Source organism: Gopherus flavomarginatus, chromosome 11, assembly GCF_025201925.1.
Source record: "Gopherus flavomarginatus isolate rGopFla2 chromosome 11, rGopFla2.mat.asm, whole genome shotgun sequence".
In the NCBI taxonomy this organism is placed as follows: domain Eukaryota; kingdom Metazoa; phylum Chordata; order Testudines; family Testudinidae; genus Gopherus; species Gopherus flavomarginatus.
Genome location: NC_066627.1, coordinates 51,063,793 through 51,090,099, shown reverse-complemented (window position 1 = coordinate 51,090,099; position 26,307 = coordinate 51,063,793). Strand labels below are relative to the sequence as shown.

Here is a 26,307-nt window from a genome sequence, read left to right as displayed (position 1 = left end):
AGTTCTAGGGTGTAGACTGGTGCCACTGGGATGGAAGGCCTTGGCCAGTCCAGTTGTCAGCATCAAGGATGGAGGCAGCGATGGGAAGGGCTGAGAAGGGAGGAATGAAATGATGCTTCATGCACAGGAGACAAAACAGAAATGAGGAAGATGCAATAGTGGGAGGGATAGTCCAGGAGAACAGTTGATGAGAGTGAGGGAAATGGAGAGGCAAGTGGGGCTTAAAGGGGGAGAGAATTTAATGAGCCACACAGTTTTTAAACCATGCCCATTTCCTTGGAGTCCTGGGTCAAGGGGATGTCTCCTTACGGCTGTAGAATGGACATGGCTCTTTTTTTAATTGCCGAAATTTGTGTATTTGTCCAGGGACAGTACGGAGAGTGGCAATGCAAGCATCCTACCAAACACCTTGACCCTGACCTGAAGGGGTCACGCCCCCTTTCTGTCCCCCAGGCTGGGTGGGTGGCCAGGCCCATTCAGTCTTTTAGCCTCTCTGCTGAGACTGCCAACAAAGATACCAGTTATTTCCCATTTTTGTAAGGGGCTTTTTGATGGACATCTGTCCACTAGGAACTGGATTGAGGCCATCTGCTGACAGCTTTCTGTCCCACGGCTGGATTTCAGCAGCCAGCAGGTGAAGGGGGCAACTCCCTGAACAAACACTCCACTACAGCAGGAATTGCAACTGAATAGTGTAAACACACCTTGCATTTAAGTGCCAGGCCTTGTAGGAGCCAGAGTGAGTGCTTTGGTCTTCACATTGACTAGTGAGGGCTGCTGTTTTCAAGACCTGATAATGGCTCCAGAACTGTGGCCCTGGGATTACTCTAGCATGCACAAGAAACAAGTTATTGGCTGGGTCAGTAATAGGCAGGATGCACAGCTGGAGCAGTTGGCAGGAAGGGTGTGTGTCAGATATTTCATTTGACAAATAGGAAAAGAGGTACAAGCACTCTCCTCAGGTATCTCACAACATGGAGCAGAGTCCCTCCTTGTTTGTGCCTGTTTCAGTTTTCTTTCTCTGTTGCTCCCACTGTCCCAATGCCAGTGGTGTGTGAGCACCTTCTCCTCTGCAGTTCCTGCCCACGAGAACAGGCACATTTAATCTTTTAGCTACATCTCATTAGAAAAAACTCCTAGCCTTCCTCTTCTGTGTCTGAAAATCTCTCTCCTGCTATTGTTTAGCTGTAAAGATGTTTGTAATACACATACTATGAAAGACTTTTTACAAAAGAAAGTTGTAATGCACAGTTTCCATCTAATCAGAGGACCCAGTTCTGAGATCATGAACTGTAGATACAGATTTCAAACTTTATTTTAAGGACAAATCACCCAAGTTTCATGACTTGAAGAGCCCGATAAGGAAATGCTATACAGAACCTACTGATCGGTTTGACAACCTGTTCTGAGTGTGATAGTGTGTGTGATGGGAGGGTGCACAAGAGGCAAGTTTGTCTGGCCTTGGGGTGTAGGTGTCTGCTAAGTCTTTAGGGAGCAATAAGCAACTCAGACAAAAACCACCTTATTCGGTCTCAGTGCCCAGAAACCTTGCCTGCTATTATCCTGCTGCAAGCTGTGTCAACCTTTGAAACAGCAAAGAGACCCAATTAGAGCTAATCACTTTGATATGTACCAACAGAAATGGTAAAAGACACTGTCTGGGAGAATTTCAGAGGCACTGTATCAGCAGCAGAGGTGGTGTCCCATAGGATTGACACTGCTAACTGCAGAAAAGTACAGAGTGAGCCATGGGGTCCCATAGTGCACAGACTCTCTACAGCACAATAATGGAGCAAGAACCAGCTCCTTCCGTTTTCTTGTGTTTACACTCTGCTGCTCCCACAATGGGAAATGTGAGGTTCTCGCACATTCCTTGTCCAACTCAAATGTTACTCGTATCTTAAGTTGCCCGAAAGGAAGTGACTGGGTGCCCAAGGCCTAAGCAAAGATGAATGGGAACTTTTTACTATCCACTGTGAGAGCCATTTTCCAGGACAGCCTTGAGGGATTAATTTGCTGGGGTCAGTGTGCATGTTGAAGAACAAGAAGAGATCGTCACGGTAGCCCCACCTGGGACAATGTCAGTGTACAGTGCAGGGTTCGCCTTTTCCTCTCCAGGCATCCCGTGCAGTCATCCAGTCCAACACAAAACAAATTACAGAAACTTGCTAGACAAATGAGCCTCATGGCTTTCTAGTGTCCCAGGAAGCTTTACCTCACTGCAAGGAGTGAACCATTTTCTTGCTAGTTTTGGTTCTGGCCTTCTCCATCTGGCAGAACTCGTCTGTGTCAACCATAGAGAAGTACAGTGAAATCTATCTATTGCGCATGCAGCCTGGAGGTCTCTCCCCATCTCAGCAAGATGGTAATACCAGATGCTGCAGTGAACCATGGCACTAGGACCTTGTATTTCTACATACTGCATTATGGTGCATTTACTAGTAGATTACAAATCATTCAGACTAAATACTGAGCATTTAGGGAGGCAGGTGCCCGGATCATATGTATCTATTGTGTTTTTTTACTTGCTAACTGGCTCCTGATAGTCTCTCTGGGGCTAGTACAGAGCAGCGAAGTCCCACAATGTTTTAGGAGTTCTTCCCAAAATGGATAATACATTGCAATCCATGACATTGCCGCATAAAGAGCTGTCACCACTCAGCTACCTTAGTCAGGGATCAGGCTGCAGGTGCTCTCAGCACAAAGCCTGGGGGAGAGAGAAGGGATCTTAACTCATCCCCACATCCCTTTTTAAAATACAACAACAGGCTGTAAGGAAAACCAGCCCTTGAGTACAGACTCATTTCCCTATCGCAGGGAGTGGGCAGCACAGCATTCTCCTGTGTCACTGGGCTGGGACAGATCCCCTTTCAGCCAAGGCTTGCCTTGGTACTGATCCAGTGTTTGATTGGCAGGGCCACTGCAGAATCTGTTCTGCATCGGGGAATGGTCACTAATCCCTGCCCTAAGAGGAAGGACATGTTTAACCTGCTTAGTGCTAAACAACCTATCAGGGATGTCCCCTGGAGACGTTCCTCAAGGCCAGGGGAAGGAGGCATTTCCCTTGAGAATGTTTTAAGGAGGCAGCTATGGGGCAGATACTGGGGGTATTCCTTGGACATGCTCCTCCAGTGGGGCCTGGGAGGGGTATCACAGAGATCCCTTGGACGGACCACGGTGGGTTGGGTGAGGGGTGAAGGCAGTACACAGGACGTCCCCAGACACCCACCTCCTTTCTGGTGCTGTTTGTGCGCTGTGGTGCACGGGTACCTTGGTGTGTCACAAGGCTTAAGACTTCCTAAGCATTATATTGCTAGACATTCTACTTGGAGAGGAGCCTCTCAGGAAAGCACGGGTCAAGCTCAGGACATACCAGGAACCGGGGTTTACATTCATGCAGCAAGTTCACCCTTAGTTATCAGCATTGTTACATCCTCAGCTTCCAAGCTTCTCAAGTGCCCAGGTCACACCTGGTACTAGCCTCCAGCAGGATGCTGTATGTTCCCCTAAAACATGCCAAAAGCCTATCTCCCAGCCCCTCAGAGTGCTGCACACTTTTCTGCGTATACATATAGGGCTGTAACAGGGTCACTTACCACATCCAGTGGCATGTCCATTCCTCAGTTTTCCTTCCAGGCTGTAGTGTCCATTCATGGTCATTGTGGTGCTTTTGGGCCCTCTGGTCAAAGCAAGAGCCCTACCCTTCCAGGGTAAGGAATGAAAATGTATCCTTTGCCACCCACAGTCTTCATCTCCATGGGCACAGAGCCTTTGTGACCCTCATTCACCACTCCTAGGCAGCATGCCTCTTTCCTGGGTTCTCTCCAGGCTCCATAATCCTGCACCCTTCCCAGGGTCTGCCCCAGCCTCCCCCATGTCAATACAGGGCTGAAGAGGGTAGGGTGCCTCTCATCCTCTCCACCAGGCCTGGCTTGGGCCCCTAAACAAAGACCTGTACCCACACCAGGCCTTGCTTCAGACCTTTTCCTCCTCTGGATTGACCCCTCCTAGTTTTTTATCCTGTCTTCTCCCAGGCCTTTTGCTGCCCAAGCTCACTTGAGTGAACACCCCCAACCTGCCAACTACTGCCACTCCCACCACTTACTGGAGAGGCTGCACTTTATAGTTTCCAGCACCCTTGTGTCTCAGTCACATGACTGGGGAGCAAACCCAGGCACAGGTGTGGAGACTGGGCCTGAACTCCTCTTAAAGGCCCAGCTCACCTCCAGAGAAGGGGCAAGTTCTGTTCTCAGTCACGTGTATGCAACCCCAGAGACTTAGTGGGGTTGCAGACAGGGGTGTAACAGGGCTGAATTTGACCAATAGAGCATTGACAGCCAAACTGGCATTTCCATGACACTCCAAGCACACGTCTGATTTCCCATGCAGGGTAGCCACCAAATAGCCTCCTCTCAAATCACAGTCCAGTGAGCACTGCCTTGGGCCATTGGCTGGCTTCCTGCAGATTTCACCCACTGGCCCATCATCCCTCTTCAGGCTCCCTGCCTCTGTGCTCTTCCAGCCCTCCTGCATCTGTCATGAGTGTAGAAGAGCTACAGCCCTTGCACCAGGGATCAGTAAATCCTGCCCACCCTGCTAGAGTTCTCTCATAGATTCATAGACTCTAGGACTGGAAGGGACCTCGAGAGGTCATTGAGTCCAGTCCCCTGCCCTCATGGCAGGACCAAATACTGTCTAGACCATCCCTGATAGACATTTATCTAACCTACTCTTCAATATCTCCAGAGATGGAGATTCCACAACCTCCCTAGGCAATTTATTCCAGTGTTTAACTACCCTGACAGTTAGGAACTTTTTCCTAATGTCCAACCTAAATCTCCCTTGCTGCAGTTTAAGCCCATTGCTTCTTGTTCTATCATTAGAGGCTAAGGTGAACAAGTTTTCTCTCTCCTCCTGATGGCACCCTTTTAGATACCTGAAAACTGCTATCATGTCCCCTCTCAGTCTTCTCTTTTCCAAACTAAACAAACCCAATTCTTTCAGCCTTCCTTCATAGGTCATGTTCTCAAGACTTTTAATCATTCTTGTTGCTCTTCTCTGGACCCTCTCCAATTTCTCCACATCTTTCTTGAAATGCAGTGCCCAGAACTGGACACAATACTCCAGTTGAGGCCTAACCAGCGCAGAGTAGAGCGGAAGAATGACTCCTCGTGTCTTGTTTACAACACACCTGTTAATGCATCCCAGAATCATGTTTGCTTTTTTTGCAACAGTATCACACTGTTGACTCATATTTAGCTTGTGGTCCACTATGACCCCTAGATCTCTTTCTGCCATACTCCTTCCTAGACAGTCTCTTCCCATTCTGTATATGTGAAACTGATTGTTCCTTCCTAGGTGGAGCACTTTGCATTTGTCTTTATTGAACTTCATCCGGTTTACCTCAGACCATTTCTCCAATTTGTCCAGGTCATTTTGAATTTTGACCCTGTCCTCCAAAGCAGTTGCAATCCCTCCCAGTTTGGTATCGTCTGCAAACTTAATAAGCGTATTTTGTATGCCAACATCTAAGTTGTTGATGAAGATATTGAACAGAGCCGGTCCCAAAACAGACCCCTGCGGAACCCCACTTGTTATACCTTTCCAGGAGGATTGGGAGCCATTAATAACTACTCTCTGAGTACGGTTATCCAGCCAGTTATGCACCCACCTTATAGTAGCCTCATCTAAATTGTATTTGCCTAGTTTATCAATAAGGATATCATGCGAGACCATATCAAATGCTTTACTAAAGTCTAGGTATACCACATCCACCGCTTCTCCCTTATCCACAAGGCTCGTTATCCTAACAAAGAAAGCTATCAGATTGGTTTGACATGAATTGTGCTTTACAAATCCATGCTGGCTATTCCCTATCACCTTACCACCTTCCAAGTGTTTGCAGATGATTTCTTTAATTACTTGCTCCATTATCTTCCCTGGCACAGAAGTTAAACTAACTGGTCTGTAGTTTCCTGGGTTGTTTTTATTTCACTTTTTATAGATGGGCACTATATTTGCCCTTTTCCAGTCTTCTGGAATCTCTCCCATCTCCCATGACTTTCCCTAGATAATAGCTAGAGGCTCAGATACCTCCTCTATTAACTCCTTGAGTATTCTAGGATGCATTTCATCAGGCCCTGGTGACTTGCAGGCATCTAACTTTTCTAAGTGATTTTTAACTTGCTTTTTTTTTATTTTATCTTCTAAACCTACCCCCTTCCCATAAGCATTCACTATGTTAGACATTCCTTCAGACTTCTCAGTGAAGACCGAAACAAAGAAATCATTAAGCATCTCTGCCATTTCCAAGTTTCCTGTTACTGTTTCTCCCTCCTCACTGAGCAGTGGGCCTACCCTGTCCTTGGTCTTCCTCTTGCTTCTCAGGGCAGCTGTTCTCTTTCCTAGGACCTTTCCAGACTAGTCACAGACATCTTTGCTCAGCTTCTCTTTTCTCTTGCTCCTGCAGGTTTGGGAAATCCAAAGCTGCTTCCGAAACATCCTTGCTAGCCTGTGCACGCGCTCTGTCCAGGCTTTCCTTCCTGCCTGGCTTGTATCTGCCTTTGCTTCTAACTAAAAACATCTTCTGCCAGATGGTAACTCTTTCTGCATGTAAATCAAGCAGAGCTTTCCATAAATTGCCCTCCCAGTGCCTAAGCAGGGATGCAGATGAAGCCAGCTAATTGATGGCAAGTTTCACCCCTTTCCCTGTTACTGTTTAGTTTAGTTATTTTGGGTTTTATTGACCAAATTCACCAGCTACAGAAGTCCGTGATTTAACCACAACACAGGCTCCAGCCTGGCAAGTGTTTCCTATGCCACCCAGCCTATATGACTCCCCCTCACCCAAGAAGTACCCACCTGGGGGTTGAGAGGGCAGCTGTGTCTCCATAGTCCATTCAGCCCTTGACAGCCAATGAGGGGAGCAGCTGGTGTCAGTTGTGTAGATGTACATCTGCCAACTAGGAACTGTGCTTAGACCCACCAAATGCATTTGCCACGACTGGCTCTCAGACAGTAACCACTTTACATCCCTGTTGGCTGGGTTTGAATCGGCTTGCCAGCAACTAAGTGACTAAAGCCTTGGTCTCCTGTTCCTAACTCTTGCCCCATCCTAGAGCCCTACTCTCATTTCCCAGACACAGACGTAGACTCTTTTTTAGAACAAACCAAGCCAAAAACCTGTTGGAAAAGAAAAGAGAAAATCTCTCTTAATAAAAGACCTAAGGGCAAAACTTGGCTGCACAGTGGCTGGCAAGGGAAGCATAGTGCTGGGAGGGCCACAGTATGGAGTGTGAGGGGATCGCACAAGCCATCGCAGTAGGAAGAGGAAGGCCAGGCCAAGGAGACTGCTTGTCGAGATGCTGCTGTTCTGCTGTGTTGGCTTCTGGGCTTTGGCTTCCGTAGGCAAATGGGAAAACTTCCATCCCTCACAGACCCTAGTCAGCCCCACCCTCTGCCTGTACAGCAAAGCTGGCCTCATGCCATAACAGTGGCAGGGAGGGAGAGAGGGAGAAGATGGGCTGGGAGATAGCACGAGGAGACACCTTTCCTACACAGTACAGGAGAGAGCAAACAGCACTCCCTTCTCAGTCGACACACACTGTGTCCAGCATTACCAGATGTCTGGCTCACTGAAGACGCTGACGGGGTGGAGGATGGACACTTTGTCTGGGTATCACGAGGTTTGCATTAACGAAGAAAGACAGGAAATAGAACACCTTCACTGGATATTGGCCAGCCTCATTTGCTCTGCTCCCATGAACATTTTTTTTAAGCATCTTAAAAGAAATCAGCCAGGCAGGCACTAGAGAAGATGGGCTTCCTGGTAATGGGTGTTTGTCCCTCCCTGTTAGTGGGAGCTGGGGCTGGAACGAAGCAGATTGGCACTGGTTGGCCCCTCCTCTGGAGTTCACAGGTTCCTGGGCACTGGGTGAGGAGGAGTCCTTCAAGGCTGCTCATTTGCCTTTAATTAATGTTGGTCTCCCTCCCAGCAATGGCCCTGCATGAGGCCCCCCATTCTCACTCTGTCTCTCTACTTTGTATTGAGTCTCTCTCCTTTGCAGCCTCTCCTCTTTCCCCTCCTCATCTCTTTTGTGAGTGAATAATTTATGGCATTTTCATCTTCCCGGCTGTTGTTACAGTGAAATGTCGGTGGGATGCTTTGAACAGTTTTGACAGTCGTTTTAAAGCTAGATGTAAAGTTTTGAACTGTGCTGGTGACATTTCAATGTGGAAACTGTGTTTCCTTTTCTAGTGAAGGGGAGAATCTGTGTCAGAGGCAACGGCCTCGACACGGAGACTCCAGATGGGCAGTTGGCTTATTATATCACAGGATCATGTGTGATCCTGTGAGAGCAGGAGCTGGTGGTACTGACCCAAACTGCTTCTAATTCTGGTAGATAATCACGAAGCCATCGAAAGTCCTGCGTGTTGACTGGTGGAGGATGGCAGAGCCCTTGAAAGTCCTGCACAGCAGTTGGTCAATTATTCTAGAGTCCTTCAAAGTCCTGGGTGACAATTGGTGGGCTGTCACAGAACTGTGACTGAGTGGTGGTGTTGTATTGCTGGGAGGTTCCCGTGGGCTGCTGGCTCTTACATAAGCTCACTGTTTTCCGAGTCAAAAGAGGGTTTTGTCTCCATGCTGGAGATGTGACAGGCGGAGGAACAATTTGCCCCTTTCATCTGTAATTCCCTCTTTGGACGGCAGCACATTACCCTACGTTAAAATAGACGTTAAACCCAACCACTTCCTGGCCATAAAACTGCACAGGGAGCAGGTGTTGGAAATCTCCCCTTCCCTTCCTGATCTCTGCAAATCCAGCATCACAGAAATCAAGGATAATCCAGGCGCCTCCTCCAAATGAAAATGCTGAGCCCTGATTAATGTATTTAGTAAATGACCGATCCCCCCCACTCGAGCCTTCCTGAAGAGCCACGAGCCATTTGTCTGTCCCTCCCTTGACGCTTTTCTAGGATTGGTGAAGCTGAAGAGAGATTGGAGATGCTGCTGTCAGCTTCCTTGCTCCAAAAGCCACACAGTGGATGCTCATAATTATGGCGGAGGGAGCTTTGACTTTGCAGCCAAACATGTGCCCTGCACCAGAGAACAATGCTCCTGTCTAGAGCACGTTAGAACAAGGCCTGCGCAAATGTCTGTGCAGGCTGGTTTTCTGCACAAGCCTGAATTCATAAGACTCCTTCAATTTTCAGTCTTGTTTCAGGCCTCCATTGCCAACCTGGACCTGTTAAATTCCAGTTCACGGGTTTCAGTGTCTCTCGGCATCAGAACTTCTGCCAGCGGAATCCCAGCTGCCAAAGATTACATGTGAAGTTTAAATATTTTGTTTTCTGAATGAAAGATCAGAACAGTTAAAAGTTACATTGTTTTTACAGTTCCATCTGCCTCAATTAGGGCATCGGGGTGCGTGGGGGCTTCCAATTATCCTCATTAGAGGGGCTTCTCACTTAGCCAAACTCCAGCCGAGAGCAGAGAGCTCACGAGGCTCATGCTGTTGGGATAATTAACATATTCATGGCTGCATAGCCTGGTTTTGCTCCCCTGCTGTTCACAGGGTTGTACTGTTTGGTGTTTGTATGTGTTCGGGCACTCGCCAACTGTTTGTGGAAACATGCACAAATCCCCAAAGTTTCACACTTTTTAACACTAACAGTTCCTTGTCTGAGAATTCAAACTGGCAGCGAATCCCTCACTACCAGCTATTCTCCTGTTTAAAAAAGATTGGTTATCCAGTCAGAGAGCAGCAACAGGCCCGTGTGAACAAGGTGACCAATCGCAACACAAAATAGCTTGGTTGAAGCAAAGAACCCCACAGGGCTGGAATTTTCCCAGCCAAATGATCTGGCAAATGGTTACAAATAACAAAATTGAGATTGGTTTATGAGCAGGATAAAAGGCTAAATGGTACCTCAAGCCCCTTGCCGTGGGGCAGCTCAGTCTTTGAACAGCTACTTACATTTCACTGATGCTCAGTCCTGCTGTGCTGCTCTTAGTACAGGATCATGGTGACAGCGTGATGGGCTGGCACTGGTGAAATCTTTGTGTTCAATGTGCTCTAACTCAGGGAGTCCTGTTGCTGTATTCCAGCCCACTAGGTATCATTCATGCTCTGGTTAGAGAACTCTTCACTTGTAACTGCCAGCAGAGCCCCTTGCTTTTGTTCACAAGACCTCCATATTCATCACTCAGGCCTTAGGGACTCCTTGCTCAGTGCTTTGTCATTTACAGTGTAAGGCAGGTCAGTCTTGCTGACTGACCTGTGTTGGTGAGAATTATTGAGAGAACCTCAAGCGTAGGTCCTGAGCAGCAGGAAGCCAGGATTTCAGTGAAGTTCAGCATTCACAAGTTTGCTAAAGCTCTTCTTATCCTGATCCAAAGACGTCTACATCTGTATTTGAAACAGTTTCTCCATGACTTCCTTAGAGTATCTTGTTCCTGTTGGAATGAACTGGACACTGTTAATATAGAGAGGTGCTGTGAGCAGCACAGCCTATAAAAATGTATAAACTGTGGCTAATTTGCTTGCAGATTTCTTTGGTGAGTACTTTCATTCATTCTAGATTGAAATCAAATACGTTCTCCCCGCAGTAGCTACTGGGCATTTGTTTCAGACTGCCATTGCATTTTATTACGTATGTACAGGTTGATAAGTTTTCTAGAATGTCCTTCATATTTTTTAAAAGCAGCAAAGAGTCCTGTGGCACCTTATAGACTAACAGACATTTCTGCTCCTGGAGATTTCCACTACATGCATCTAGTGAAGTGGGTATTCACCCACGAAAGCTCATGCTCCAAAACGTCTGTTATTCTATAAGGTGCCACAGGACTCTTTTGCTGCTTTTACAGATCCAGATTAACATGGCTACCCTTCTGTTACTTCATATTTTTTGTCTGTAACAAACCCAAGATTGTTATATCAGAGTTGGATATAAATTTATTCTTCAGCTACTGTGCATCTTCTGTATGCCTGAAGTGGTGTGCAAAAGCAAGTGCAAGACCCTGGGAAAGGTGGGTTCAAAACTTTATTCTCTAGGAGGGTACTTGGTATGGACAGCTGACCTAGAGATGGCCTCTTAGACCTTATCCTTTGGTTGTAGGCAGCAGTGGGAATTCGGTGCTGAGGTGTTTGAGTAGCTGGGCAGTGGAGGTTCTGATGGATTTTGACATGGATGGGAATTGTGGGCTCATGGGGGGGGGACACTGGGCATTCTGCCAACAAGGTGGCTGGGAGGAGAGTGGGCATCCATGGAAGGCTGACCATCAGCAGAGTAAGTCCAGCCTTGAGATGGAGGCTGGTATGGATACAGGCATGCAAGGAGAAAGGCTGCAATGCATCTGCCTCAGTATGAGTTTTGACACCTTTGTAACATGTTCTCAAATTATTCCTCGGGCAGAATAATGCTAACTACCACTCCAAGTGCTGTGGGGTTTGTAGGCAGCAGAGATCCTGGAAACCAGGCCTTCTCCACCCCACTGCAAGTAGCAACGGTTGGGTCTGTGCTTTTTGCCAGCTGTGCAGTCATGGTGCAGAGAGCGTGAGCTCTCAGCTAGGCCTGGTCTCTGCACAAAGGAGGGCAGGTAGGCTGAGCACAGCCAGCAAGCCCAGCTGCAGCCTGGGGCGAGGGGCTGCCTCTAAGCTAGGGAGAAAAAGATCAGCCAGGAGAGGTCCCAAGGCAGCTGAGATTTTCTGCCATTGGCCTAGAGGGAGATCTGTGATTGGCCACCCTGAGAGGAACAGCTCTGTTGCTGTGGCGATGCCCAGGCTTACAGCAGGGCCTGTCATGTGGCTCGTGCCTCTGCGTACAGAATAATTCTTTTTAATCCTTCTGAGAGGCATCACTGGATAAGGCCACAGCCTCCCTCTGGTAGTCTTGTCTAGCACGGAAGAAGCAGAGCAGGGGGAGGGCCAGGTCTCAAACTATCAGCCAGGCAGAGGGGGGGAAGAGATCCCCAGCCCTTCCCAGCTCCCCAAGAGCAAACCGCCTGATTTCTGTGCTACTGCCTCGTGGCCATGGCTGAATAAACAAGGGGCTTCTGCCCCCACAACATCCACACAGGCCCAGGGCATGCTATGTGTGCAGACGGACAGCTTTAACACTGGCCCAGGAAGCATACCTACAGGGAGGCTGAACATTCACTAGCAAGGAGTACATTGGACTGAGCACATGCAGATGCACAGCATGAACAGACCACAGAGAACTCATACTGAAGCACAGTGCACATACGAGCATACATAGATGCCCAGGCAAGGAGCACACAGGCACAGGTAGAGGATGCTCTGGGGAAGCACACTCTTCCACCTGTATCTATGCTTCAGTGGTGCACCAGCTTCTCCTGCCTCGGACACATTCCTCAGCCAAATCCCACCCATTAGCTCCCAGTCCTGTCTGGACACAGCCCAGCATTCCACATATTCCAGCTCAATTGTGCCCCTTTCAGTAACAGCAAACTTAAGACTGCAGCCCGTGGAGGACGGAGACACACAGTGGAACTTAAATACCACACTGAGGATTAGGTCAGCTCTGGTCATCACTCAGACAAATAAGTGGATCAGAACAACTGTGTGACAGAAGGGCAGGGGCAAGAGTCTGGTGGCTGGTACAAACCAGGCAGTTTTGGGAGGAGGAGGAAAGAAGAAGGGAACGATTTAGAAGTTGGTGCACAAGTAAGTAAAAGGATTTCATAGAACAGCTGGTACCAACAGCTAAGGGCAGTCTGGACACACATCAGGGATGGTCTAGGTCAGTGGTTCTCAACCCAGGGTACATGCACCCCCAGGGGGACGCAGGGGTCTTCCAGAGGATACAGCACTGCATCTGGAGATTTGCCTAGTTTTACAACAGGCTACGGAAAAAGCACTAGCGAAGTCAGAACAAACTAAAATTTCATACAATTAGTTGTTTATGTGGCTCTGTCTATTATACACTGAAATGTAAGTACAGTATTTATATTCCAATTGATTTATTTTATAATTATGTGGTAACAGGGAGAGTGTCAGCACTTTTTCAGTACTAGTGCACTGTGACCCTTTTATATTTTTGTCTGAAGCAAGTCGTTTTTAAGCAAGGGCTGCGCAAGATAAATCAGCCTCCGGAAAGGGGTACAAGAGTCTGGAAACGTTGAAAGCCAGTGGTGTAGGTTTACTTGGTCCTGCCTCAGTGCAGGGGTCTGGATGAGATGACTTCTCGAGGTCCCTTCCAGCCCTACATTGCTGTGATTCCAAGTCCCACTTGGCGCCTTGGGCTTCATTCAGATGCAATTGTACTTGAGTCTGTTTATTCTAAGGGATACAAAGTCCTTGCTGCTGCAGCCTCCACAGGGGTCACAGGAAAGTTCACTCATTAAAGCTTCCCTGTAGAGCCAAGAGGGGGGAGGAGAGGGACGGAGACTGATAGCAGCAACTAGAACACCTTCCTTCCCCCCTCCTTTCACACACCCCTTTGGATTCACTGCACATGCGCTAGAATCCCATATGTTCTCTTGCAGTCTGACCCCTATTGTCCTGCTGCATGAGCGAGGATACAGGGAACAGGAAGCCAGGGACCGCCATCTGCTTGTCAGTCGGTGCAGCTTCTTTGTTTGAAGCACAGCTCAGAGTTACACAGGAAGCAGCTCCCGTTCCCTCTCCAAGGCACCTAATGAAATAAAGGATTTACTGCAGCGGGGAGGGGAAGGGGAAATAGAGCAGAGTTTAAAAATGTGACATCTGACCCAGGAGACTGGCTCCTGGGCATTCTAGAGCCAGGCTCTTCCTGCTGCTTTGCCTAGGAGGTGTGCGCAGGAGAGGAAAGCTATTTCTGCGCAAGATCAAACTGTTTTCAAGAGCAGCACTAATGCCACATACCGATGGTGTGGGGAGCTGTGTGTGTAAATGAGGAGCGTGTGTGTACGTGTAAGACACAGTCCATGTCCATGAAAGGAAGGGGATAAGTGATAAAGGAGTAGCTTGTGTCCAAGACATGCAGAGGCATGTGGCTAGGGAGGAGACTGGGAAGCATGTACAGGGCACTGTGGCTGGGAGCAGAGACATGCATAAGAAAGCATGCAGAGAAGCCGGGAGAGAACTGTACAGGCACAGGGTGGAAGGCAGGGGGTTGGTGTCTGTGCCTGTGACATGGGGAGCTGGCTGGTCTGTATAACGAAGGTGCAGGGAAAGACAGTATGTGTCAGCGAGCTGAGGAGAGAAGGTCAAAGGAGTGAGCTGCGACTGTGAATTGGAGGGAGCTCTGGGAGAAGTGGGCAGGAGCTGCAGTGGGAAGCGAGTTAGATTGTGCATGGAGGACGAATGGATGGCGTTTCTTTGTGACGCACAGACCTGGAGTCTGCATTCAGGTGCTCCGATACCACAGCGATACAGAGACAGATAGGAGAGGGATGGTACCCAGGAGAGAGGTGGGGGTCAGTCAGTCTGTGTCCCTACATCTGTGGGCTTCGTGCAGAGGAAGAGGCAGGAGTTCTGTCTGCAGACGCCATTGCTACAACAGGACATATGCGAGAAGTGCCTGGGATGGGATGGGTGCCTGCGTTTTTAGCAACAGGCTCCCCTAGGTCCCATAAAAGCTTCTTCCATTCTGCGCTAATGTGCATTTCTGCCATAAGGCCCAGTGAGGTCTGTCCTCTGGGGTCATTACTGACTCTGAAATCTCTCTGCAGTGGGCAGTACCTGGGAAACTTGGGGGGCGGGGATGAGATGGGTGAGGACATCACTTCTCAAATAGCCTAAAGCCAGAGAGCAAGCACAGGGAGGGGAAGAGCCCCTTTCCTACCGCGTTGGTAAAATGGAAATTCCACAATCCCCTGCAAGTAAAACTCCCATTGACTTCAGTGGAGTGAGTAAGGAAGGGACTACCCTTCCCATGGGGGCGTGGGAGGGAAGGGAAGATGTTGGCTATTCTTTCACTTCTGGGATTGTTCAGCAGGAGAGCCCCCAGCGGCAAGGGGCTTTGTAAATGGCTGGACTTGACACGGTCAAGCTGCCTCCCAGGAGCAGGACTGTTCTGATCTCGTAAGCTGCCATCCGTCGTGCAGCAGGGCGATCATGCCTCTGTGTATTGGCCTGGAGCGTAGGCCTATGTTTTATAAGTATCTGTTCCTGGCAGTGCCCATGCTGACTGGTGTGCAAACCAGGCACATGGGATTCTGGGAACCCAGGTTCAGCAGAGCTGAGGTCAAACAATTCATTTCTCTCTCACCCAGTGTGCCCACTGGCTGTCTGGAAAACAGCTGGAGCCCACGCAGGTTCTGAGCAGGAGGCCTCTGCCTTTTGGGAGGGCACAGAAGCTGCTCTCCTGGCTTGTCTGCAGGTGCCCAAGGGGTCTAGGGCTGATGGGTGCTTTAAGGGAAGGGGTCTCAGGGATCTGAGATAATGTCTCTCTCATTGCAGATGATTCCTCATCAGAGAGCTGCAGTGGGAACGGCTCCTCCACCCTGAACCCTTCCACCTCCAGCAGCACGCAGGGAGACAGCACCTTCCCAGAAATGAATGGGAATGGACCTGCTGCTCCCATGGACTTCACTGCTTCAGCCGAGGACCAGCCCATCAACCTGTGTGACAAGCTCCCGCCTGCCCATGTCACTCCTTCCTACCAGTCAGACAGCTGTGCCGATGGGCTGCGGAGCCGGGTGAAGTACACAGCAAAGACTACAGCTGAGGTTGGTCTGGCCAGGCCTGTGGGGCTTCGGGGGGTGCACAGACAGCATAACAGGGGCAAAATGCACGGTCTCATTTACAGCCTGCCACAGCCAGATAGTAAAATGGAGGCAACTGCACATGAGATGTCCGAGGGCAGCAGAGGACTTTGCTCCTATTCATGGAGCTGAGAGAGGAGGGCTCAGCCTGGGGGCCGGTTGGGAGGGGTGGAGTCTGCTCAGGGAGCTGAATGCATTCCCTTCTAGGGAGGAAGGGGAAAGCTGTCTAGCTGTGCTCTGCTCGTTCTGAGGAACTGCTAGAGAGCGGCTGTGACTGGCCTTGCTCCAGGCTTGGGGCTCTTGCTGTTGGTAAAAACAAGGCCCAACTAGAGAGAGTGTGGTTAGCAGAGGTAAGGAGAGAGGAAGTATTATACCAGGAACCCTGGCATGTAGCCACAGCCCTGCCCCCAGCCTGCTCCACAAAGACCCTGCTGCTGAGCAGGTTTATTTTCTCATTGCCTATAAAGACATTACTGTGTAATGGGCTTTTAACACTCTTCAGTCGAGACAGAAGCATCTCCCTCCCTTTCATCTCAGCCCCAGCTCTTTCAGTTCAGTTTCACAGAAGAAATTCCCCTTAGGCATTCCATGTGAAAGTCATTCCCCCAGCCTCCTCTCCCAACACACCCTAGCCATAACAGATGCGTCTTCCTAGGAGATCTCAGCAGACATGCTCTCTGCTATGGTGGATCTCCCAATCTTGCTGCAGAACCATAAATCCGGGATCAGCCACCTGTAATGCCTCAGCAACCCCCTCTCCCAGAAACCAGCTTCTTAAAACTAAGTTTGGGTGGCAGAGTACACATTGTGCATACCGCCTGGTGGAGTGAGTGATTCTCTGCTGTTGTAGGAACAGGTTCACAAGTGGGGCTGATAGCACTCCCGGGAATAACTGGCTGAGCGTTACTGTGAACACAGTGAAGCTCTGTGTGTGCGCGCACGTGTGTTACACCATCAGTCTCTATAAATGTCAAAACAGTGACAAAACTTTCAGAAGACAGCACCTGGTGCACACATGCATAAGCCTTGTCCCCAATAGCAGCTCTGCCTGTGACTGAAGTAACAAGTCCAGAGCATCCACCAATCTTGACAGAGCTGTGGGCTAGGACAGATTGCTTGAATCTTTCCTCTTTTGTGTTATGGACTTTGGCCTGCTCTATCTGCACTACGGTGATGAAGGGCCTATAAGGAACGCCTCTCAATCATCCCCATTCTACAGGTGGGAAACTAGGCTGGAGACACAAAGGACCAGATTGACAGAGTATTTAGGTGCTTAAAGATGCAGACAGTGGCTCTGTGGGATTTTCAAAAGGCCCAAAAGCCGACTAGGTGCCACTGCTCCTTCAGTCCTTTGAAAATGTAAATGGGGGAGAGGTGCCTAATCTCCTTTGGCCATTTTGAAAATGGGATGTGGTGCAATCTTCATCTTTAAGCACCTCGGTACCTTGGAAAATCTGGCTCTAAGTGACCTGGCCAAAATCACACAGGCAACATCTGTAGCAGGGTGAGAATTGAATCTAGGGCTGCAGAGTCCTAATCCCTGACTTTAGCCACAGGGCTCCCATATGCCATTCCTCTCCCTGACAGGAGAAAGAGGAGAGGTCTCACAACCCAATCACAGGTTTTTCTAGAGGACATATCCCTGTACTGTTTATGGCCTGTTGGCCCCAGTGTAATTCATCACGGATTGTAATGGAAGCACTGCACACGCACCCTTTAAACATGGAGTGGCAGCATGGGACTTGGCCTCTTTGCTGCTTCCATCTTCCGATGCTCTTATTTATCAGTTTGCCTGAGTTTCTCTTTTGCTAATATTCTCTCCTGGCCCATCTGCTCCTCTTGTGTGATCCTGCAGTGCAATGACCCTAATGCTGAATCTGTGGCAGCTTCATCATTTCCAGGGGAGCAGATTGTGATGTCATAAAGGATTCAGTTTCATAGCAGGATCGGCTATGTGGTCAGGGAGAAAGCTTTGTTTCAGATAGAGCTGCAAAAGGAGCACAGGAGCCAGAGCTAACTGGCAAAGACAAAGGGCTTCTGCTTCCCCCATTCCTTGTCCTGTCTGAAATCAGGCCCCTGGCCTTTGGCAGAGACCGGAGGGTGAGTTGAGGTCTAGGTGCTCATGACTCCCCCTGCTCTCTCTCAGTCCCCTCCATACAGTTCTGGCAGTTATGACTCCATCAAGACCGAGGTCAGTGGCTGTCCGGAGGACCTGACCATTGGCAGAGCGCCCACAGCAGATGAAGATGACGACGACCATGACGACCACGAGGATAACGATAAGATAAATGACTCAGAGGGGATGGATCCAGAGCGGTTAAAGGCCTTCAATGTAAGAGTAACTAGGGCAGAGTGGGTCCAGCAGTCCCAAGTCTCTCCTGCGTCTTGTCTCCCCAACCACTCTCCATTCTCTTTGCAGATGTTTGTGCGCCTTTTTGTGGATGAGAATCTGGACCGAATGGTTCCCATCTCTAAGCAGCCCAAAGAGAAAATCCAGGCGATCATTGAGTCCTGCAGCCGACAGTTCCCTGAGTTCCAGGAGAGAGCTCGCAAACGTATTCGCACTTACCTCAAATCCTGCCGCCGTATGAAGAAGAACGGCATGGAGATGGTGAGCAGCTTCCCCTGCCTTCCATGCCCTTGTTGCCCTACCGCTCTCCCTTCCTCACATTCCTCCTGCTCGAAAGGCCTCCCTTGTGCCTGCAGACGTGTCCTCCTTCCAGCTGTGTGGAAGAGAGATTAGATCACAATCCATTCTGGATATTGTCTGTGACCCTGCTTTCAATGCTAATTTTTTTGAAAAGTCACTACATGTTCTCTGCCACCCGAAGGGTGTGCATGGCAGAGAGAGACTAACACTGGCAGATGGAGAAACAGATGCAAGCACTGGAGGGTTAAAAAGTTGAGGCCTCAAATATTTTGATTTTAAATATTAACTTTTAAGAGCATGAGAGTATTCTGTGCTCTTGCCATGCTCCTGGCAAATGTAATGATTGTTTCCATCAGTGTTCATGTTTCTCCAAAGATGACCTAACTGGTTGTATGTCTCCACAGACCAGACCCACCCCACCACATCTGACCTCAGCCATGGCAGAAAATATCCTCGCAGCTGCATGCGAGAGTGAAACACGGAAAGCAGCCAAGAGAATGCGACTGGAGATATATCAGACATCCCAGGTACAATCCCTGTAATCCTCTGCACGCTCAGCACAATTTCATCTGCTCTGTCCCCAGTCAGGGGCAGAAGATGAGCCAGAATTGACAGACCAGGTCAGAGATATTGTTCACTGAGGGTGAGCACAATACCTGCTTCAAGCCGTGCAAGTTTGGTCTGCTTAGGTTTGCCTAGAAAGGGAAAGCCCACGACATGCATGCATGTGGTAGAGGAAGATGTCACGGGGGTAGACAGTCTGGAGAACAGGAAGAAACAATTGATATGGTAGTGAGTATGTGCAGGGGAGGCTCAGAGAGCCCACACTGGAGAGAGAGATGAGGACAGGGACAAGGAAAGCAGCAGCAGAGGGATATTTCCTTTCTGGAGGCACTGTTGTGCAGGAGGTGGGTGAGGTATCCTTCCTTTAACTGACGAGGATGTGTGAGCAGCAGTTCATTCCTAACACAAGCAGAGAGTAGCAGCTCTGCATGCCTGCTCTGCCCAGGGGAAAGGGTCAGGGATGCTTTGGCTGTGTATATTTAAACACCTTCCTCACAATTTTCTGGGAAAGCTGTGGAACCTGGGAGCTTCGCGTATATGTAACTAGGTTTGAAGCCATCCTTGCTCTTTCTGTGCTCTGATTGGCTGGGATGCCAGGATACTGGTGTGGGCTGGCCCTACAGGTCATTCCAGGCAATCAGAGTGTAGAAAAGCTGACTGCTTGGTGCAGCCCTTCCACTGGAAGTGAAGAGCAGGAAAGACTCCTCACTGGAATAAATCGGTTTGTGTTCCTTGCTGTAGGATGAGCCGATCGCCTTGGATAAGCAGCACTCCAGAGATTCCACAGCCATCACGCACTCTTCCTATTCACTGCCAGCTTCATCTTACTCCCAGGATCCGGTCTACGTCAACGGAAGTTTGAACTACAGTTACCGTGGCTATGGGACCCTTGGAGGCAGCCTGCAGCCACCCACTTCACTGCAAACAGGGAACCACAGTAACGGTAAGAAGGGAGGAGGCACAGCACTTGGGAGTGACACAGAATTGGGTCTCCTCTATCCCTTTATCTCCATTCAGATGGGGTTTGAAGAATGCTTGAGATGAGTGTGCTGTAGAATACAAGCAGGGGGCTTGTGGTTCCTAACTGCTCTTCCTGCTCTGCAGCTAGAAAGCGCTGATTGAGGGGAGGCTGAGGCTGCTCCTGCTTTCCAAGCACTGACAGTGCGAGTGGCTCGCCCCAGCCTCCTTCCTCTGGCATGCAGAGCCACCCCCTCCCCACCACTAAACCGCTCCTGAGAACTCCCTACTCCCACAGCAAACTAGCTGACTAAGGTTGGACGGCAGAACAGGAGAAAGACAAGGGCTGAACTGTGGGGGAAGGGAATTTAGTTTAACTTAAAAAAAAGCCCACAGGTACCACCTATTAATAATTAACCAAGGCGGGCACCTGTCACCACCCTGATTGCCTTGCTGGTGTGAGACAACCCTGCCCCAACCCTTCATGTGCCTTTTTATAGGAGGCTCTTTGGGCCGGGGGTCGTGTCTGCCTGTGAGTTAGGAAAGCACTGAGCATGCTGTGGGCGCTGCCACAATCTACAAGATAATATATAATAATCCTCTTGCTGGCAGGAGTGTCAGCATGGAGGAGGCCAGGCAAAGAGAACAGCAGTGAAAGGGAGCGCTGGATGGGAGGTCTGGGGGACAGTGGAGCAGGTCTGCGTTGCAAGGTGTGGGGAGAGGGAGAGAACAAGCCTGATCAGACTGAATAATGTGACAGTGAATGATCTGGTAAACAAAATGACTAGTCCAGGCTGGGGCAGCACCTGACCACAGGACCAAACCGAGGGCCAGCCCTCCCTGGCATAGACACGCCCTGACCAGAAGCCTCTGTAAAGCATGGAATCAGGTGATCTTGTGTCAGGTCTCACACATCTCAGCAATAGCCGCTTGGGACTGTTCTTGTGCCACTCCTGAGCAGTAGTGGCTGGAGCCCTCTAGCCAGACCTGTCAGGCAATCACAGGACCTGCTTCCATAGCCTCACCCCCGGGTGCATGCGTGGAAACCCTGATTGGAGAGCCTGGCCAGGAGTGGTGTGCAGAGAGGAACAGAGCTTTTACTTCTGGATCTATCTGGGTTCTTCTAAGAACCCCTTGAGAACTGTATATGCGACTGACCCTGCCCACCTCCATTAGCACGCCACCGATAGCACAAGACTTCTTTCCTCCCTGAGACATTTCCCTCAGCAATCTTTGCCATTGGGCCCCTCGCCCAGTGCCTTTCCTGGGGCCTTGCCCCCTGCCCCTCCCTATCTGCCTGGAGTAAGGACTTGAAAGGATGTGATTTCTGGAGTCCTGAAAGATGCCTGTCTGGGATTAACTGTTATCATCCCTTCCTAATGCTTCTTAACCCGGAGTAAAGATCCCACCCTAGTCTCCAGCTGCTGAGCCCTAATCCTTGCAGCTAGAGTAGAGGATGTTACACTTTCTTTCTAGACTACCACACGCACTCCTGGGCTCCCAGTGTAGGAGGAGAAGCAAGATTCCTTAGCTTCCACTGCCTTCCTCTACAGGTGGCAGTTTCCACTGTGCAGTTTTCCTTGAGGCGCTACCCAGCCACACAGCTGTTCTCATTACACCTCACCCCAAAATTGATCAACCAGGCCTATTTCAGGCATGCACAGGAAGCACAAAGCTGAAATCCTGCTTCTTTCCACATTCCAAACCCTCCTCTGCCCAGGCTCTTGCCAATTCCTTTAAAGCCAAGAGAGCTCCTGCCAGATCCTCTCATAATTCCTTCCCTCATCACCATCCATGTCCCTTTTTCACCCATTTGAATGAAGTCTGCACAATTCTGTTCCCCCGCCCCCGAGTCCCTGGAGTTTGTGCTGCAGCTCCATCTCTTATCAATCACTCTGCACAGAAGCAAGCCGTTTTCCCCAGCGTACCCACTTCCCTGTTACCCCAGTTCCTTCCTCTTCTTGGGCAGGCTTTCTGCTCCCAGTGCAGCTCCCTTCTCAGGTGCCTGTTGCCTTTCCCTCTCCACTAAAATTCCCCTCAAGTCGCTAACCCCACTCCCCTCCTCAGTGCTAATGGTCATCTTTCCAGATTCCTCCATGACCTCTGCTGTCTTTGACTGTCCACTTCTCCGCAAGCCTCTGCTCCTTTGAGCTCCCAACTGTCCACTGCTTGTTCTACTCCTGCTTCGCTGATTGCTGCTTTAGTGTTGCCTCTTTGCGGACCCTTTCCTCCTCGTTACCCTCACTTACTCTCCCTTCTCCCTGCCACTTACCTTCTGGGTGACCTCACCTGCTCCCGGTGTCCCTTATTGCCATTGTGCTGATGGCTCTCAATCTGCCCCCGCCTAGCCTCACAGCCTCCCCATCTCTGCTCTCTCTTCCTGCATGTCCCAACACTTCCTCAGTCTGAACACAGCGAAAAGCCCAACTTGTCCTAACCCTCCTCCTCCATCACTGACAGCTCCATCCCTCCCCATCACTCAGACTCACAATCACAAAGTTAGCTCCGGTTCTTCCATTTCCTTCTCTCATTACATCCAGCCTCCTCCCTCCCTCCCAGTATCAGCGCTCTAATATCCACCGCCCTTCCCCACTGTGCTTCACATTACGTGTTGAAGAGGTTTTTGGATGGGCCAAAGCGCAGCAGCCCCAAACATGCTCGAGGCTACCTCTCCTTCCATTTTTGTCACTGGGAAACACCCCTTGCAGAGTATGCTTGGGAGCCCCTGCTAGAACCAGGGGTGCTGGAACAATGTGTATAGTGGGGGTGCTGAGAGCCATTGAACCAAACTAAACCCTGTATTTGATGGAAACTACTTCAAGATGGGGGTGTGGCAGCACCCCCAGCGCTCCTAGTTCCAGAACCTATGCCAGGAGCATGAAAATTACACAACTGACCATCACACCACTCCATGCAACATGCTATCAAATGCAGAGAAGAACCAGAAAACAAGAACATTGTTTCCTCTAATCCTTAGGTTTCAGTACTCTGAGGAATCAGTTGAAACAACTGTCGGTACAATATTTGCTCTCAGTTGACTGACCCTTTAAATTTTGTGCTAATTAAGCCAAGCTCCCAAGTGTTTCATTGCGATTCTAGCCCTTGACAAACTGCAATGAATATATTTTTGTACTATAGGTGCAAAACCTCTCCCTACTTGCCTGTTTTATTACAGTGTTAAAACAGATGTGTCTGACTTGTGGCTGATCTAACTCCTAGCAGAGCAGAGGGTTAGTCTGACTTGATATAGTATGTTTACAAAATACATAGATACACACACTTTGTTAAGGAGAACAGAACCATGGCAGTGTCTCTGTGACAGAGCAGCAGTGTGCCTACAGCTTGACAGTCTGTTCTGTAGGGCTTAAAACTACATACATAATGTAAGATGCAGAGTGTTGTACAAGGGGCTGTGAATCAAAACAGCAGGTGCTGTTGGAATTTTCTCCTGTGAATTTGATGTGCCACTTTGGGGCAGCAACTGTGCCAGTGTCTTTTCCTGAACCTCCCTCTTACTTTTCACTTGCAGGTCCTACTGATCTCAGCATGAAAGGTGGGGCCTCAAGTACAGCCCCTTCTAACAGCACCAGCAGGGGGATGCCAACTGCTCAGCTCAGCCCCACAGAGATCAGTGCAGTGCGGCAATTGATTGCCGGCTACCGAGAGTCAGCGGCTTTTCTTCTTCGGTCTGCAGATGAACTGGAAAACCTCATTTTACAGCAGAACTGACTCCTGATGTCTGTGTAGCTCCTGTGGCAGAAGACAATTTACACCCTTTGGAAATAGGCTCCCACTGGTATCCTGCTCAGGACTAACCATCGTCCTCCCACCCAGTAGCTGGTACATTTAGTTTTTAAAAGGTGGAATCCAGAACTGTTTTCTTTCACACTCCGAGCACCTGGGACTTGGGGCACAAGGACACATTTTTGACTCTCTCAACACAGGTGCGCCTAGCTGAGCAGAAGGCAAACCTACAGCTTGGATGGGTGGGGGAATTTTTTAGGGTGGAAGGGAGGCTTGGGGCTGCAGATGTATTTAGAATAACCTTTGTGGACCCCAACGTTAGAATCACATCCCCAGATAATTACCTTTCAAGGTCTTAGGTGAGCAGAATTGCATATTTATTGAGAAATGGACCCTCCTCTCCCCTTAGTAATTTATTTTTCTGAAAATGGTTTCTTTTGAGTTTGTACAGATTGCCAGTTTTGTGTCCGTCTGATCAGGAGGAATTTATTCCTGTGAAATAACACATTCCAGGATCACTACACTACTAATGGCTGAGCAGCTACACCTGGGAGAGACCCCTTTCCACAGGGTGCAAGTTTCCCATTTAGTCCTAGAACTTCTAGGCTGCTCGGCCTCCAGCAAGCTTAGGCAGAAGCTGAACAATGAGGAAAGAGTGTCTTGTTAGACCTTTATGCTAAGCAGTCCTATAGCAGCAGCAATAGGGCCAATATCTCCTGCAGAGACTCAGCAAGCTCAGTAGACCTCCAACTGGAAGGACCTTTCACACTCATTTAGCTCAGTGCAGAGCAAAACAGAAAATATCTGAGAACCACTGTCACATATTCACCATCCATATTCTACCTCGCACTTCATTGTGGGCTTTTTCCAGGACTCACAGGGGTTCTGAACAGTTCACCCCATAATGTGGATGATTATGATGTGCATCTAAGACTGGGGAGCAGACAAGTAGATAACACTGAGGAGTCAAAACTAAGCCAGCAGATGGACAGCTGCCCCAAGCTGGCTCCCTTTTTTGTTCAGAAGAGAAGGAAGGACATGCACTGCTGATGGACAGCAGCTCACTGTGGCAATGGATGATGTCTGACCTCTCCTCAATGAGGAATCCCAGGCTGTCTTCACAAGTATATGTGAAACTAGCGCTGAGGGCAGCAGCAAGAGAACTGTTTAGAGAAACACACGTGAATAATAAAGACTAGCGCAGACGTTTAGGGAGAAAAGTAAACTACTTCAGTGAAACAAGCAGTTCATTCCTACTCAAAAGGAAAATTAGGAGACTCTCAGCAGCAGAAAGGGTGAAAATTCTCCCCAGGGCCCAGGCGCCCTCCTCATCCCCCCAGTAACAGTCCTGGGAAAAGTTCACAATTCCTAAAGCGTGGGGGAAAAAATTGGCCTGATTACCATTGCTGTTTCTCCCCAACTCCCACCCTCTCAAAAACCAAAACCAATGCACTTCCCTTTGCTCAGTGCAATACCTACTACCAGTGCTGCTAAAACCAGGGACTTTGCTCAGGCATCAAGATGCTGAGCAGGGCCAAGCAATGCAACATAGTCTGTAGCCATAAAAAGCAGCAGATAATTGCTGCCTAAGAATCGGTGAGAAGAATTCTCACCCTCTCCCTTGTCAGTGCTGGCAGAATTCTTCTCCTGTCCTCCTTTCTAGGGCAAGGACCACAAGCAGCAGCACCAGATAGACGTGAATATTAAAATAATTTTGATCATTTTAAATGCAAGTGGTTTCCTTCTCAGATGTTACCTCCTTTTAGACCAATGTACTGAGAACTCACTTCAGTGATGAAGGTTTCTGCTCTGCAGGGGTGGTCCACAGTGTTTCCCTTTCCCTCCCCCCCACATCCCCATCCTGCGGAAATAACCATACTAGCACATGGGTTTTACACTTTCAAGTAGCACAGGTTGGGCTCCAGCCTCAAATAGTTTTTCCAAGAACCTTTCTACCAAATTAGTTTCCATTCATACTAGTGGGAAAACTATGCTGGCTAAAAAACAAGGCCCTATCCCTTTCCTTAGCTGTAACATAGACCAGGCTTCTGGCTCTCTAGAACAGGACTGCCCAGCCAGCCCCAAAAGGGATTAACAAGTGCATTGACCACTTTCCCCAAAGCCTGAACTATCCCCAGCTGCTGGAGAAAAGGAATTTAATTCCTGACTGTTTTCTACACTCAGACAGCCCTTGCAGGGAGAAGGTGGTGGTTTTGTTGTAAATCAGAGTTGATTCCCTTCATTTTAACATGAGCCAACAGGGTGGTTCTTTGGGAACGTTCTAACATTTTGGTTCTCAGCATATATGGACAAGAGACAAAATCTGACCAACTTCCAGGGAGTGTGGGTCAGTATCAGAGCCAAGGTGTCTGAGAACAGAATGACCACGCAGAAGTCCAAATTTCAGGTCGACACTTTCCCCAGCACTTCACAAGCCTGCTTGATTTGTCCACGGCATCCTCCCATACTTTGAATTTGTGTAAATATTTATTTTTGCGTGTACAATACCATGAAGTAGCAAACCTTTTACAAAATGTTAACCACAGTCATTTGTGAAAGTCTTAAAGAGAGGCAGAGACAATCGCTGTCCCAGAATTCTCTATATAAATTACTTAATTGTTGCCTCCACTCTTTTCAAGAGGCCATCAAGAACATGTAGCCATAAATTTGCCAGCCAATTAAC

At 49.0% G+C, this 26,307-nt stretch overlaps 1 protein-coding gene across 4 annotated transcripts in view; it reads left to right on the top strand.

Annotated features, from left to right (window-relative positions):
- The window catches only part of NOL4L (nucleolar protein 4 like), a 96,111-nt gene extending 70,759 nt beyond the window's left edge, over positions 1-25,352 (top strand). For all 4 annotated transcript variants that reach the window (XM_050918282.1, XM_050918285.1, XM_050918284.1 and 1 more), the window contains 6 exons: positions 15,405-15,673; positions 17,856-18,041; positions 18,129-18,320; positions 18,764-18,886; positions 19,665-19,866; positions 23,410-25,352. In XM_050918282.1, the coding sequence (XP_050774239.1) occupies positions 15,405-15,673; positions 17,856-18,041; positions 18,129-18,320; positions 18,764-18,886; positions 19,665-19,866; positions 23,410-23,609 (1,172 nt within the window). In that variant the 3' untranslated portion in view covers positions 23,610-25,352. The remainder of the gene's footprint in view (positions 1-15,404; positions 15,674-17,855; positions 18,042-18,128; positions 18,321-18,763; positions 18,887-19,664; positions 19,867-23,409) is intronic.
- The last annotated feature ends 955 nt before the right edge of the window (positions 25,353-26,307 follow it).